The sequence below is a fragment of the Eretmochelys imbricata genome, chromosome 2 (assembly GCF_965152235.1).
Source record: "Eretmochelys imbricata isolate rEreImb1 chromosome 2, rEreImb1.hap1, whole genome shotgun sequence".
Taxonomy (NCBI): Eukaryota; Metazoa; Chordata; order Testudines; family Cheloniidae; genus Eretmochelys; species Eretmochelys imbricata.
This window is the reverse complement of record NC_135573.1, coordinates 122,020,799-122,037,671: the sequence shown is the minus strand read 5'-3', so window position 1 is coordinate 122,037,671 and position 16,873 is coordinate 122,020,799. Positions and strand designations below refer to the sequence as shown.

Genomic DNA, 16,873 nt, shown 5'->3' with positions numbered 1-16,873 from the left:
ACTTCATCAGATGCATGCAGTGGAAAATACAGTAGGAAGATTGTATATACACAGAGAACATGAAACAATGGGTGTTATCATACACACTGTAACGAGAGTGATCAGTTAAGGTGAGCTATTACCAACAGGAGAGAAAAAAAACCTTTTGTAGTGATAATCAAGATGGGCCATTTCCAGCAGTTGACAAGAACATGTGAGAAACTGGGGGGGAATAAACATGGGGAAACAGTTTTACTTTGTGTAATGACACATCCACTCCCCGTCTTTATTCAAGCCTAATTTAATGGTGTCCCATTTGCAAATTAAATTAGCCTTGAATAAAGACTGGGAGTGGATGTGTCATTACACAAAAGCTTATGCCCATGAAAGCTTATGCTCAAATAAATTGGATAGTCTCTAAGGTGCCACAGTACTCCTGTTCTTTTTGCGGATACAGACTAACACGGCTGCTACTCTGAAACCTGTCATTTGGGTTGAGTGTGCTATTGGACCCTGAGGTGCACAAGTAATATAGAAGCTTTGATGGTGCTTGAGACACACTACCACTGTGGAGGCTGGAAGGAAATTGTTGTTTGTCTGGTATGTAGACTTGTCAACCAAGTGTGTCCTTGGGTGTGGCTTTTTCATAGCTATTCATAACAGCCTAGTCTTTCATGATTTTTAAACCATGAATGTGCTGATAAGACACTTATGTTGCCTATTAAACAGCAAACCACAGAATTCTTTGGAGTTTTTTAGTTCTCTTATGTAACTCATTTCTTAACTCTTTCCTAGCTCAATGTCAATTGCTGCAAGCCTTGTGAGTGAAGATACAAAGACCAAGTTTTTGAACAAAATGGGCCAGCTGACTACATCAGGTGCCATGTTGGCTAATGTGTTTCAGAGGAAGAAGTAAAATTTGGAAAAGAAATTCAAATAAACACTAAGATGGACCTCATGCAGACTGGTTCCTTGTACTTGAAGTTCTTGCCTTTTTATTTCCCCTGTCTGATGTTCTTGTAGTATAATTTTATTCTAACCTCCAAAGATATTTGCACTGCTTTTGAATATCGCTGTGTATCTGTTAATTTTTGGGTTAACTGTGGTTGATATAAAACTGAATTCATAGTCTGTACCAAGTCCCTGTTCTGTGTTCTTGTCTTTCCAGCATTTTTATATAGTGAAAGGTATTTTTTATTTTATTTTCTGACAAGATATCAGCAAAGTATTATACACGGAGCTATTACAATGGTACTTAAAATAATGTAAATTTGAAGTCATTGTCATAAAGTAATAAAAGTGGAGATTACTTATGTATTTAAATTATGAAAAAGTAGTGCAGAATTTTTTATGTTTCTAAAATGACAAGGAAGAGCCACCAGCACAAGTCTCTGCTTTTTGGATTGTGTTTTTGTAAGTACTGTACATTTCCAGTCTAGAGGAATTGGAGCACATAATGTATAGAACTACTTGCACTACATTGATCCATGGGAAACTTTCAGCATTTCAGATACTTCAGTGCATATTCTGTAAGTAGTTTATCAGATTCTCCAGATAAACCTCTTCTATCTGTTGAGGGGTTTTTTGTTTGTTTTTTTGCTTTAACTGAAGCACTTTAACTATTAGTCTACCTACTGAAAGGCACATGCCCTGATGAAAGAAAGTAAATTGATGATCAAGATAAATCTGACCAAGTAGTCAAGCTAAAAGGGTCTGACTCTTCCAGGGTCTTGTAAGATCCTCGGGTCAGAGCCAATACACTGCACTAGAGACATCTACAGACAGAACCACCATACGCAAAAAAGCAATCTCCTCTTCCCCTCGCTGCACAGTAGTGTGCAGTCTGATGGCTAAAAGCAGTAATTAGACTGGTTAGCTTATCTAACCCTCAGTTCAGACTTTGGAAGAAAATATTTTAAATAATAAATTAATGAGAATTTGTGACATACAAAATGTTTCTAAAATATTCTCAAGTAGATTATGTACGTGTTTATAAAATCCGTATACCTATTTTTAGAGAATAAAAGCAATCTTTAAAAGCAGTGGCTTTAACAATTATATGGGTTTTTTTTATCCCTTTGACGAACATTGACAAAAAAGCATCTTCACAAATTCCAAGTCTGTCCTTGCTCTTATGGACACTTCCCACTATATTTTGGTTAATGTAAGCGTCTGAATGTAAACTAAAGTGCACATGTCAAACAAAAATTCTAAATGGAAAAAGTGAGAGATTCTCTGAAAAGGTCACAATACCATTAGAATTTGACGTATTAACTTTTTTTGGCAATTGGGGAAGTGAAAGGAATGGATAGATAACGAAAGGATAGATTTCTGAAAGAGAATGTGAATGTAGTGCTCCCCAGGCACATAGCTAATACTCGCTACTAATAGTCTTAACTACTTTGTATCTTTGCCTAATGGCACTGGATGCATATTGCCCAATATACTTGCAAAGTGAGAGCCTGCTACACCCATATCACAACAATCCTTTTTACACTGTACGAGAGGCCTTTTAACAGGCAGCTGAGTTCCTTCCCATAGCTTGTTACCATGAAGTAACTATGCTCTTACACACTATCTGACTGTGAAATGATGAAGACGTTCCTGAAGAATTGGAAGTGGCTAACTTTCCTGTCAATTGTTCTGTTATAAATAAAGAGTTTTGCATATGAGCCTTGTATGTTTATTTCTAAGCATCACAAAGAAAGATTGCTACACCCAAAAGGCTGCAAGGAATCTCCTCAGTTTCCCTCCAATTTCTATTTTTTTTATACATACGTAGTGTGGTGTGTGCATGTGTGTGTGTGTGTGCCTACCTGTAGGCATGTGAACATAATTAGATTACCTGATCTACAAAGTATGCCTGGCACAGATGTGGGCCTCATCTTGGAAAGACAGGAGATGGAAAGTCACACAGGAGTTGCTTTCCCATAGCAAAGCTCCACATTTGGAGAGACTGGAAAGGAATGGGGCACAGCTTGCAAAGTCCATCAAAGTCCTGAATGCTTCATGAGGTCCCAAGGACCCTTGTCAATTTATGTTTTACATCTAAGCAAATTCTAAGACTCGAGATCCGTGTGCAACAATACTGGTGTAATTGGAGTGAAATGGAATGTTTGCGAATCATGAGGAATTTCAGCCCTCCATATACAATCTAGTCAAGCACTAAGTAGTATTTTTATGGACTCTGTATGGATGACTGTAAGTAGGCTGGAGTCTGGGCAATACCGATACAATTAAGGGCGAAGAATTGAAGTTTTGTGACCACAGAGATAAGTCTGTGTGTGGTGGTTGGGTATGCCTGTCAGGGCAGTGCTGTGGGTGCACACTTGCGATGTTTAAACTTGTCTGTAATTACACACCCACACACAAACCTGTTGAAAACATTCAAAGGTGCACAGTCAAACATTGAAAAGTTAGGAAATGACAAAATTAAGGTTGCCTGTGCATCCTTAAATCAGCCACGTGCATATGCATTCTGATAGTGTTTAATTATATGAGCACACACTATTTCTTCCACAGGTACCCTGTCTCAGTCAATGCACTGAAGGGACATTGCTCTCAATTAAGGCGCAACTATTCTGTATTTTATTTTCTGGTTCTGTGATGGAATGCATTATTTACTGCACACTATTCAAACACTGCTCTGAATAAAGACTTAATTTCCACGTTTTTTTCTGCGGCGCTCATTACTACCGTATCTGAGTGCATCACAAACATAATACATTTATTTTCACAACACCTGTGTGAGATGAATGGGGTATTACCCTCATGTTATAGACAGGAGCCACAGAGAGGTCAAAAGTATACAAGATTTTTTCAAAATATACAGCATTATATAGCACTTTTTATATGTTCAAAGCACAGCTCCCATTGACTTCAGTTGCAGCTGTGAATGTTCAGCATTTCTGCAAATCAGACCCTGGGATCAGGCACCCAGAAAATGAGGAACACACGATTAGTGACCACAAGTGAAAAGTTAGGTTTAAGTAGGGTGACCAAACAGCAAGTGTGAAAAATCAGGAGAGAGGGTGGGGGGTAATAGGAGCCTATATAAGAAAAAGACTCAAAAATCAGGACATCTGGTCACCCTAGGTTTAAGTGACTTGTTTAGCATCAAATCGGAACTCTGTGTCACAACCAGGTTTAGAAAATAATTCTTTATGGCAGCATTTAACTGCCTTAATCGTGAGACTGTCAGTTCTCTGCCTATAATCCCCTGCCTCATTCACTACACCTTCCAACTTCTGCAACATACCAGGTAGAAGTTCTATAGATAAATCTCCATTACTGCAAGTTCTGATTCATCTCCAGAGCAGATTTATCCTGTGCACTGAATGAGGCAGGAATCCTGTGGAAAATGTAATATGTGATCATGTAATTAAAGACTATCAGAATGTGTATGCACAAAGGGGCAGAATTAAGGTTGCAGAGGCAGCCTTAATTCTGGCATTTCCTAGTTTTTTCAGTGCTTGACTTTGCATCCTTAATGTTCTCTTAAAGTATTTGTGTGTATGTAATTTCCTAGGGATTTAGAAAAACAACCTGAAAAATAGAAATTCCATAATGTGCTATTATATTGACACCCCCCTGGGTCATCAGCAGGGTTGGGAAATTCAGATTCTTCACACATATCTTTGCCACATGAGCTAACAGTAACTGATAGAAGATGACATCCTACGACTCTATGTCAGTGATACTCAGACCTCAGTGGTTCAAACACCAAATTAGCGATCAACATTACCCAAAAAAGCCACAGTAGCATGAATTCATTGTTTCATTTAACATATATATAATAGCTTTGGTTAATAATTAAATCACAGTGTTTCAATATTATGTGCTATAAAGAGCCACAGGAGACACATTAAAGAGACACTTTTGGCTCCCAAGCCTCAGTTCTGAGTATCACTGCTCTATTTAGACTAGCATTAGAGGGGAATGGAATGCTTTGTCAGTGGGTTTCAGATATTTGCTGACAAAGTAATGGTGAGACTTGACTCTTGGGTTCCAAGGCCTCATACTGCCTCTGGTAAAAACTTCCTTGGAATGTCTAAACATTATAGGTACCTTTTCCAAACCAAGTATGTGTAATTCCATATGAGATCTCATTCTAACAAATAAAATGATCACAGAACTAAAAATCTGTGGTTGCCAAGGTGCAGCTGATCATGACCTAATTATATTTGTTTTGTGCTAACCAAATAGGTCTGTTACTAGACAGGGATGGTAAAATAGTCAATGTAGAAAAGTCAAAAGCATTCAAAAATATGTACTCTTTATTTGTATCTTTGCAATGCTAATTGAAATAATTACTATTCCAGCAGCAAGAGAGGAGGTTAAATAGCAACTGCTAACAAATGCTTTAAATCTGCAGGGCCAGATAACTTGCACCCAAGAGTTTTAAAATAATTGACCAAGGAGCTCTCTCACTCATTGATGTTGATATTTAACAAATTGTGGGATACAGAGGAAGTTCCAGACTGCAGGAACAAATGAATGTGCCAATATTTTAAAAGGATTAATGGGATGACCTGTGTATCTATAGGCTGGTTAGCTTGAGATCAATCCTGAGCAAAATCCTGCGAAGTCTGATGTGGAATGGAAGCAATAAAGATTTAAAGGTTTGTTTTTATTGTTCATTTGTAAAACACCTAGCAACCCTAAAAGGACCACGTTGTGTTAGGAGCTGTACAAACAGAACAAAAAGTCCATGTCCCAAAGAGCTTGCATAATTAATGCCAATCAACATGGTTCAATGGAAGTAGGCTTTGTGGAACTTGATGGGGGTTTTTAAGATAGGTTTGGTTGACAAAGGTAACTGGTGCCATAATATATCTGGAGTTCTGTAAGGTATTTAACTTAGTACTGCATAACATTCTGATTTAAAAACTAGCACTATACAGAATCAGTTTCACACATATTAAATGGATTAACTGTCTGGCTGATCTAAAAAAATATTGTAAATAACGAATCATCATCAGTCCCCTACACTCATGGCAGGACTAAGTATTATCTAGACCAGTGGTCTCCAACCTTTTAACACACACGATCACTTTTTGAATCTCAGGGCAACTCATGATTTACCCTGCCCCTCCCCTGAGGCCCACCCTGCTCACTCTATCCCCCCTCTCTCCATTGCTCACTCTTTCCCCACCCTCACTCACTTTCACTAGGCTGGGGCAGGGGATTGGGGTTCAGGAGGGGGTGTGGGCTCTGAGCTGGGGCCAAGGGGTTCCCAGTGTGGAAGGAGGCTCTGGACTGAGCCTGGGTGCAGGAGGGGGTGAGGGGTGCAAGCTCTAGGAGGGAGTTTGGCTGCAGGAGGGGGCTCCAGGCTGGGGCAGAGTGTTGGGGTGCAGGAGGGGGTACAGGGTTGGGGTGTGGCTTACTTTCCTCCAGTGGCTCCCAGTCGACGGCAGGTGCAGCGAGTCTTAAGGCAGACTCCCTGCCTACCAGCCAATGGGAGCTGCGTGATCATATAATTAAACAGTGTGTGATCATATAATTAAACACTATCAGAATGCATATGCACGTGGCTGATTTAAGGATGCACAGGCAACCTTAATTTTGTCATTTCCTAACTTTTCAATGTTTGACTGTACACCTTTGAATGTTTTCAACAGGTTTGTGTGTGGGTGTGTAATTACAGACAAGTTTAAACATCTCAAGTGTGCACCCACAGCACTGCCCTGACAGGCATACCTATCCACCACACACGGACTTATCTCTGTGGTCACAAAACTTCAATTCTTCGCCCTTAATTGTATCGGTATTGCCCAGACTCCAGCCTACTTACAGTCATCCATACAGAGTCCATAAAAATACTACTTAGTGCTTGACTAGATTGTATATGGAGGGCTGTAATTCCTCATGATTCGCAAACATTCCATTTCACTCCAATTACACCAGTATTGTTGCACACGGATCTCGAGTCTTAGAATTTGCTTAGATGTAAAACATAAATTGACAAGGGTCCTTGGGACCTCATGAAGCATTCAGGACTTTGATGGACTTTGCAAGCTGTGCCCCATTCCTTTCCAGTCTCTCCAAATGTGGAGCTTTGCTATGGGAAAGCAACTCCTGTGTGACTTTCCATCTCCTGTCTTTCCAAGATGAGGCCCACATCTGTGCCAGGCATACTTTGTAGATCAGGTAATCTAATTATGTTCACATGCCTACAGGTAGGCACACACACACACACATGCACACACCACACTACGTATGTATAAAAAAAATAGAAATTGCTTAGATTGTATATGGAGGGCTGTAATTCCTCATGATTCGCAAACATTCCATTTGACTCCAATTACACCAGTATTGTTGCACACAGATCCCGAGTCTTAGAATTTGCTTAGATGTAATTTGCTTGCAGACAGGAGCAGTGCGCAGAGAGAGATTCGGGGCCACGGGGCTGCAGTGGCCACTTCTGGGAGCAGTGTGGGGCCGGGATAAGTGGGGAGTCTGCCTTAATGGCAGCCACGCTATGCTGCTGCCAAAAATCACGATCAACAGGGAGATCCTCTAGGATCGACCAATCGATCGCGATAGACCGGTTGGTGACCACTGATCTACACCATTCCTGACAGGCGTTTGTCTAACCTGCTCTTAAAAATCTCCAATGATGGAGATTCCACGACCTCCCTAGGCAATTTATTCCAGTGCTTAACCACCCGGACAGTTAGGAAGTTTTTCCTATAGTCCAACTTGAACCTCCCTTGCTGCAATTTAAGCCCCCTGTTTCTTGTCCTATCCTCAAAGGTTAAGAAGAACAATTTGTTTTCCTCCTCCTTGTAACAACCTTTTATGTACTTGAGTACAGCTCTAGGCTTTTCTGTATTCTCCCCACCACTACACGCTACATATTACCACAGCTACCAGTTGGTGGGGTGGGAGGGGTGCTCCCCTGTTATTAAAGCTCTAAAGGAGCTGTGCTGCCAGAGGAGGTGTGGTCTTTTGTATGGATGGCCCTGACTTCCCATGCACCCCTTGTCATCTGCTAGGTTTGTAGCTGGAACCTGCAGCCTCTTCCACTAAGGGGAAAATCTCACCTCCTGGCAGGATAGTATGGGGGAATCTCCAAGAGGGGAACCCTCTCAGAAGATTTCTTCCAACATTTGTAATGTGAGAGGAAGCAAACTGGCCCATACATGTATAACAAGAAAAAACCTCAAGTCCCTTGCATAGGCAGATGCCTATTAATACTATCACTTTAAATACTTTCCTGAATACAACATTGTCACAATATATTTGAGCTCTTCTACTACAAGAAATCGAGTTGCATCCCTAGGTCCTGGCACCTGCTGTGTTCCAGAGTCAGGAGAAGAAAATCTTTGATTCCCAAAGACAGGTATTCCATAAACTCCATTGGGAGCTAGAATGGAGCCAACAATAGAATGGCATTTCCATAGCATTTCTGGTTAGTGTATCTTAAATTACTATTATATGTTAAACATTAGCCAAATACAAAAGAAGAGTGTTGCCTAAAGCATAATATTGTGCGTTAAAGCTGGAGGTGAATCGTATTTGCTGACCAGCTGCGAGGAGCTCATGGTCCCAGCCATTAATGTCTAGTAAATAGCCTGCAATGAGATAATTGCTGTTATAAACTGGAAGTGGGGAGAAATAGGTGAAGATTTTGAAACAATAGGGTATCCCTAGAGAATAAATGTTCTGCACTACTTAGTCAAAATATGTGACTCATCTTCATATTCACTGTTCGTTTTGTTTTGTTTTGTTTTTTTTTCATTTTTACTACTCAATTGATGTTAGATCATAATTTTAATGGTATTCTTTGTATGTAATTGATTGAGGAAACTAAGGAGTATGGGGGCCAGCACAGACCACTGGGTGGCTTTGGAGAATGAGTAAAGGGATGTGTAGCTTTCATTGTGGCAGGTTGTTGCTCTAGACCAGCCCAGTTGAAATAACTGTAACCACCCAAAATCTAGTGTCAAATGAGTTAGTCATCTCAGTCTTCTTTCTTGTTGAATCCATATTGAAAAAAATCACTATCACAAACAGGCTCAATACTACATGGGCATGGAAACTGATCTACCCTCACATCTTGAAAAAGTCTAACCCCCAGATCAGAACTGAGGTATATTAGCTGAGCACTATAACAGAGCTTCCATTATTGTATCCAGTGCTGTTCTTGTTGAATAAAGAATTTCAGCCTCCAAACTTTTTTTGTCATCAATTTTGGTCTCCAAGATCAAGTTGGTACCTCTTAGGAACACTAAAAATGTTAAAAGTTAAAAATTAACCAACAATTAACTTTTCCTACCAGGAATACTTGGGTATTGTTATAGCCTCAAAGTTCTGAGTGCTAAGTTATCAGTTATGCATGCCAGTATGTTTTCTTTAAATAAATACTTCACATGTTAGCAGCAAATGATTGCAAGAATTTATGTCTTTAAGAGGGCTGCAAACATCATTTTATTGACACAGTTAACTCTAATATGTTCTTGTGATGTTGTTGAAAACATGTCAGGTGTAAGCCACCCTATGAATAATTTACAAACTCTTGTTATAAAAATTACTCTAATGGTAATGAAAAATATCTGTTCTGTTTAAAATTGGAAGGAGAGACAAGGTGGTTGAGGTAATTTCTTTTATCTGGACCAACTTCTGTTGGTGAAAAACACAAACTTTCAAGCTACACAGAGATCTTTGAGAATGTAATAGCCTGGGAATAACATGGATACACTAACACTCCAAATCAAAATCCTAAAGTAAATTGGACAGAGCAACATTTACTTCACAACAAGGAAAAAATCTTTTCAAGTTGTTCTTCTTGTGACACCTCAATATTCACCACTGTCATGTAATTAGGATATGTTTTGTACAAAGTATGCCTTGTGAGGTATCATTCTAAAAGTCTTGGTCTGCTAGACAGTTATATCTCATTGGATTGTATGTACTATTGTCATATGTGAAGTTATGAAGTTTGGCGCTGTGTGTTACTGAAACATGTTGAGGTTGGGAACACCCACAAGCAGCCTTTCGGGTTCAACAGTAAAAAGGCCAAACAATGTTAATGGCTTATTGAGGAAATGCACACAAGCACAAGGATTGCCCCAGGAACTGTGTACAACCGAAACCTCTCAGAAATAGCACTACACAATGGGAACTGTTTGATCCAGGTCACAGCAAAAGAGCTTTCTAGCAAGTGGGAAGAAGATATAAAAGGGGGGGGAATGACATCCTGAGGGGACCTCACTCTCCCTACAACAACACACCTGGGAACACCTGAGGAACAAGGACTGAACAGGGGGGAAGTGATGGTCCCAGGCTAAGGGATTTCTAGGAAAACCCAGGAAACCCACGCTGGAAAGCCAAGACAGCTTGTGCCTGAAGAATCCGCCATCCTGTTTATCACTCAGGGTGAAAATTTGCTAATTCATAACCTAACTATCTAGTGTGTTAAGATCAGTTTGCAGTTTTGTTTATTTACTCAGTAATCTCTTTGATCTGTTTGCTATCATGTATAATCACTTAATCTATCCTTGTGTAGTTAATAAACATATTTTATGTTTTAATCCAAACCAGTGTGTGTTTGACTAAGGTGTCTGGGGAAAATTTCATCTTGGTTACCACAAGTGTGCATAGTCCTCTTCACATTGAGGGAGAAGCGAACTGGGTGTTAAACCCATATACTGGCCAGAATTGACCAGGGCAGAGACTCCCTGCCCTGAAGAGTTTATAGTCTCAAAACCCTCCAGTTCTGCAAAGATTACACATGCAGGAATGGTATCTAAAGAGACATGATGGAAGTATAATGCCCATTTTACAGATGGACAACAGAGGAATTAAGTGATATTCCCAAAATGACAGTATATTTGTGACAGAGCTGGGAATTGAATCCCGAGCTCTAGAATCCCATTGCTGTGCCTTAATTACAGGACCAACTTTATCTTCACTTTTATGCTAACAATTTTTTGATGAGAGAAAGAAAAATGGCACATTTTGCCCCACAGATTAATCATTCTTTACCAAAACTCCTTGAAAATAGGAGCCATGTTTTCCTCTAATATTGAGATTTCATTTTCAGCTCCTTTAAAAGCTTTTAATACTGTGTTTACTGTTGTGCTCCTAGATTTAAACTATTTGTGTCAGTGTATAATTTTTATTTCTCCCTCTCTCTCTCTCGCCTCTTCAAGATGAAAGATGGTAAAGAGTGGGTAACCTGAACGGTTGAAGTGATCAGCTGTTAAAATGTTTCATAAATTAGATTTCATGGTATGACAGATCTCACAAAGGAAAAGGTTTTGATAACAGGGACCAAATAAGCTCTCATGCTTCTGCCATATCCTTGGTGAACAAAGTGCTAACCCAACTCCCTTCATTTAATATAAAAAAAAAAAAAGCACATCTTCAGCCATAGTCCATGTTTTCCTGCTTGGAGGATGCAATCAAGCCAAGTTCCTACATATGGGTTTGTTATAGATCATCATTTAATTTTGTTGGCATCCCTTTGATCACTTCCCTATAAAAACGTTCCTTGACATTAATAGCTTGGCTATGACTGCCATTGTTCTTGGGGGCTAGGTTTGCTACTGGGAGATGCTTGTGAGCCATATTTCCTGGTGATTTATAGCCTCTATACTTCACTTGTGATGTCCTTTATTGGTATGTGCATTTGCTGCATGTGCCTCTAGTCTGTTTATCCCATAAAATTTATATTAAAAGCTGGTATTGGTATTCTCAAAAAAAAAGTGGGGGGGCTCTATTAATAAAATTTGAAAAAATGTGAATACTTGAAAATAACATTCCAGCTTTTTTGATAAAGGAAAGGAAGAAGCGATTAAAGATTTACAAAACTATAACCTACCTGACATCTGTTTCTTCCCACTTTCAAGTAAGAAAGCTGTCGTTTGTTGTGGTTAGTCTTTTTTCAGATTCCCAGCACCAGCATAATGGCATCTGTCATAAATAAAGGGAAGGGTAGCCACCTTTCTGTATACACTGCTATAAAATCCCTCCTGGCCAGAGGCAACATCCTGTTACCTGTAAAGGGTTAAGAAGCTCAGCTAACCTGGCTGGCACTTGACCCAAAGGACCAATAAGGGAACAAGATATTTTCAAATCTTGGCAGGGGGGGGAGAAAGGCTTTTGTTTGTGCTCTTTGTTTACATTTTGTTCTCTCTTGGGACTGAGAGAGGTCAGACAGAAATCCATCTTCTCCAACCCATCCTAATCCAAGTCTCCAATATTGCAACCAGCATAGGTAAGCCAGGTAAGGCGGATTAGTTTATTTTTTGTTTTATGTGAATTTTCCCTGTATTAAGAGGGAGGTTTATTTTGTTTTCTGTAACTTTAAGGTTTTGCCCAGAGCAGGATCTTCTGTGTTTTGAATCTGAATACCCTGTAAAGTATTTTCCATCCTGATTTTACAGAGGTGATTCTTTTACCTTTTCTTTAATTAAAATTCTTCTTTTAAGAACCTGATTGATTTTTCATTGCTTCTAAGATCCAAGGGTTTGAGTCTGTGTTCACCTGTACCAATTGGTGAGGATTCTTATCAAGCCTTCCCCAGGAAAGGGGGTGTAGAGCTCGGGGGGGATATTTTGGGGGAAGACATCTCCAAGTGGTCTCTTTCCCTGTTCTTTGTTTTAAACGCTTGGCGGTGGCAGCATACTGTTCAAGGACAAGGCAAAGTTTGTACCTTGGGGAAGTTTTTAACCTAAGCTGGTAAGAATAAGTTTAGGGAGTCTTTCATGCAGGTCTCCACATCTCTGCCCTAGAGTTCAGAGTGGGGAAGGAACCCTGACAGCATCCTTCAAAACTAGAACTATTTACCCGCATTTATAGTTCATTAGAGAGAGAATTTTATATTTAAAAAATAGAATATTAGCACTACATTAGACTGAAACATAATATATACTCACAATGAGGCAGAGTTAAAGTTGTGCATTCAACTTTACCTTTAGCATTTCATGATTTTCTAACCTTAACCATGCGATCTTAACACAGTACTTAATAGTTCTAAGACATGCGTCTTTGGGGCGGGGGGGGCAAAAGCAGAAGCCATTTCACTGTACAGTCAGTTGTGAAGGCATGCCTAGAGCTGGGCTTTTTCTGTGGAAATTTTCAACAACAATTAAATAGTTAATTTTGGTGTGAAAACGCAACAGAAATTTTCTATTCAGAAGGGCTACCACAGTGCCTTAAGGGAGGGTCCAGTTCAGATGCCTCATGTCCCATTCTCCTGTGTGTGCTTAATTCTCGGGCCAGACTACATTTCCCATGATGCACCACAGTCTCATCTTTTACCATAGTGCATGAAGGGAGTCCCACAGCAACTGTGGATCACTGGAGATGTAGGCTGTCTGAGGCATCCAGACTATAGTGGAGAATAGAGGCATGCAACATCATGGCAGCATTTCTGAATTGAAGTTTTGATTTGGGGGTATTTGGGTTTTTTGACAAAATTTTCTACAGAAAGTGGACATTTTTTAAAAATTGTATAGTTGTGAACTCTATTTTCTGTCAAACAGTTTTGGTGTAAAACTTTTGACCAGCCCTACCTAGAACATCTAGGCTAACATTATCATTTAAGCTTTGACAAAACTTCCTACTATACATTTGCCAGTTCTTATTTTTCAGACCTTCATAATTGGATTTCCAAGGCTCTACTGCACTATACAGTCAGTAAGAAGACACCAAGTGATTCACTGGGGTTTGGATCAGTTTCATAGCATGTAAATCAGAAACAAATGCCTTCACTCAAGCTTTCAAGAAATAATTGACCTTCACATGGAGACAAAAGTTGCAGGCGTGGAGTGGAAATTTCATCCCCAAAGATGAATGTTTCAGGAGGAAACAAGCATCTGTGCAGAGGAATTATAATAGAAACTGTTTTGCAATTCTGGGCATCCTAAAGTCCTTCTGGCTTTCTCCTGTAAATCTGTAGCCTGAATCAGCAGTTAGTAATAAACAGTGCTTACAGTTTCAGTATTGTGCATGCAAGTAAAAAGAGGAAGGAACTTAACCGATTGTTCTATTTAAGAGCATAGGCGTGGGAAGTAGGGGTGTGGGGGGTGCTGCAGCACCCGCAGGTTTTATGTGGAGTCCTGGCTGGTGGCCCCGCTCTGGGCTGCAGGGGGTGTTTTGCATCCCGGCTGCTGGCCCCGCATCCTGGGGTCCGATCTGCCACGCCCAGCCACACACGCAGGGACCCGCATCCTGGCAGCCAGCCCCACACCCAGGGGTCCCAGCTTCCAGCCCCGTGCCTGGGGATCCCAGCTGCCGGCCCCGCACACGTGGAGGCCCGGCTGCTGGTCCTGCACACGGGGCTCTGCTACTGGCCCAGTGCCTGTCCCAGCCATGGCCCCAGCCTCGACCCTTATCCCTCTGTGTCTTCCCCTCCGGGAGACATGGCCCTGCTCCTGGCCTCAGCTCGGGGGGGACCAAGGTAAAAAGTTTGGGAATAGTTTTGCTGGCTTTCAGCACCCCACTATAAAAAGCGTTCCAGTGCCACTGTTTAAGAGCAGCATTTCTGTGTATCTTAAATATGATCATTTTAAAATATCCATACAATGCAGAAGACTGAGGATTTCCAGCATGAGGAGTGTGCACAGCTTCTTCAGAAGAATTTTCACCCATTACTGTGATTCTGTTCTGTTAGTACCATTCCAGAATACTTTCCATACAAATAAGCCATTCTTAGTGATCAGCTATCTCTTTTACCAACTTTACAACCCAGACCCCAACAGGTCTTCCCTGACAGCTAGCTGGGAGGGGGAGAGACTTTGGATGTGTTTATGTAAATACAGTTTTCTTCTGCTCTACTTACATATTTAGCAGATACAGCAATGTCAAAGTGATCAACTTTGGCTGGTGTTGGGTACAAATCACCTTAGTACTGAAGGCAGGGGTAGTGAAATACAGTTACCAATGTTGTAATTATTGTAGGAATACAGGAAAGCAGGACTGTGCTTAACCTGTCACAAATGAGGGGGCCACCCTCAGTTGAAAGAACCTTGTTAAGCCAGGGGCTCGAATGTCAGAGCCTTGTGAAAATAAGAGGGGTGGGGACAGGCAGCTGGTGGAGAGGTACAGGGAGAGTAGTGAGCAGGTGGGAGCAGCAAGGAGCCAAATGGCAAGAGTGGCCTGTGAATGGCCAGCAGGGTGGTTGGCAAAGAGGGGTGGCAAGTGAGTGCCCAAGCAGCGGAGCAAGTAAAGTGCCACTTTACCCAACTGGGGGGGAGGTAAACTCTGCAGATGCACCTCTGAGCTCTGGGTCTGCACTGACCAAGGACAGGAACTGTGAGTGGGGTGCAGAGAAGGGTCAGGCATGTGAAAGGGACTTTTGGGTTGCTGTACTTAAAAACCTGAGTGGAAAAGGATGCTGCCCAACTTACTTGGGTCTTTTACTCATAGTTTATGTTTATGAACCCTGTTTGTGGTGTTTCCCAAATTAATGCTGAGTTACTGCCCCTCCTTTTATTAAAAGTTTCTTTTCTATGCTCAGACTCTGTGCTTGCGAGTGGGGAAGTATTGCCTCTCAGAGGTTCCCAGGTGTGGTGTGTTACCCAGGTTACTGGGTTGGGGCTCGATCCGGTTCTGTGTTGTATCAATGGAAAGGAACCCCTAGATATTGAACCCGTCTCTGGTTGCTGCTGGCTCCACCTGGCAGAAGGGTTACAAATGCATTACTTTGTAAAGCTCCTGTGTGTGTGTGCTTGGCAAAGTACAAACACAGATGGAGAATATGTCCCTGTCCCAACACACTCCTGAACTCATCATCGGCAATCTCTCAGTTTGAGGGTGTTCTCTACCATGGATTTACATATGGGTCCTGAGATTCATAGATATTAAGGTCAGAAGGGACCATTATGATCATCTAGTCTGACCCCCTGCACAATGCAGGCCACAGAATCTCACCCACCCACTACTGCAATAAACCTCTCACCTATGTCTGAGCTATTGAAGTCCTCAAATCATGGTTTAAAGACCTCAAGGTGCAGAGAATCTTCCAGCAAGTGACCCGTGCCCCATGCTACAGAGGAAGGCAAAAACCCCCAGGGCCTCTTCCAATCTGCCCTGGAGGAAAATTCCTTCCCGACCCCAAATATGGCGATCAGCTGAACCCTGAGCATGTGGGCAAGATTCATCAGCCAGACACCTCAGGACTCAGGAGTCCAATCCTGGAACCCCATATCCGCCCCCAGAACATTTCCTGGCAGGTCGGCTGCCTGCTGAAAGAAAGTTCTTTCTTTTTCTTTCTCTCTTTTCAAGGGCAAGGTGCTGCTCCTCAAAGCGGGCCACACTGCCTGATGGAGAATGCGCTGCCATTGAGGTCAGTTTGTGGCTTGCTCCTCCCAGCTTGCGATGTCCATATCAGTTTTCTTGAAATTCACTTTCAATGTGTCTTTGTAGCGTTTTCTCTGACCACCACAGGGTCTCTGACGAGGGGTGAGCTGAGAGTAAAGGGTTTGTTTTGGGAGGTGATAATCTGGGATCCACGCACAATGTCCAGCCCAGTGGAGTTGATGCATAAGAATCATTGCTTCAATGCCCGTGACATTGGCTTGTGTAAGGATGCTGGGATTAGTGCAGCAATCTTCCCATTTGATGCGAAGGATGTTCCAGAGGCGTCATTAGTGGTACCTCTCCAGACTCTAGAGGGGCTGTCAGTAGGTCACCCAGGATCCAGTGCGCAAGTGCTTCCTTTGGGAGACTGCTCCGACATGTTTTCATGGACCATGACCTAAGGAAGGATGCTAAGATTCAGGTCTATAAGACAGTTGTCATCCCTACACTTCTCTATGGATGTGAAACCTGGGTGACTCTTGAACTAGACTGTGTGAAAGGGTGCAGTGTGCACCCAAATTCTATTAGAATTTTAGAATCAGATATCATGTCACTGAGAATGCAGGGGATGTATAATATGTAC

General features: G+C 41.5%; 1 protein-coding gene across 7 annotated transcripts in view; it reads left to right on the top strand.

Moving 5' to 3' along the window:
• RELCH (RAB11 binding and LisH domain, coiled-coil and HEAT repeat containing) overlaps positions 1-2,651 on the top strand; it is a 126,375-nt gene extending 123,724 nt beyond the window's left edge. For all 7 annotated transcript variants that reach the window (XM_077810752.1, XM_077810750.1, XM_077810748.1 and 4 more), the window contains one exon: positions 775-2,651. In XM_077810752.1, the coding sequence (XP_077666878.1) occupies positions 775-895 (121 nt within the window). In that variant the 3' untranslated portion in view covers positions 896-2,651. The remainder of the gene's footprint in view (positions 1-774) is intronic.
• The last annotated feature ends 14,222 nt before the right edge of the window (positions 2,652-16,873 follow it).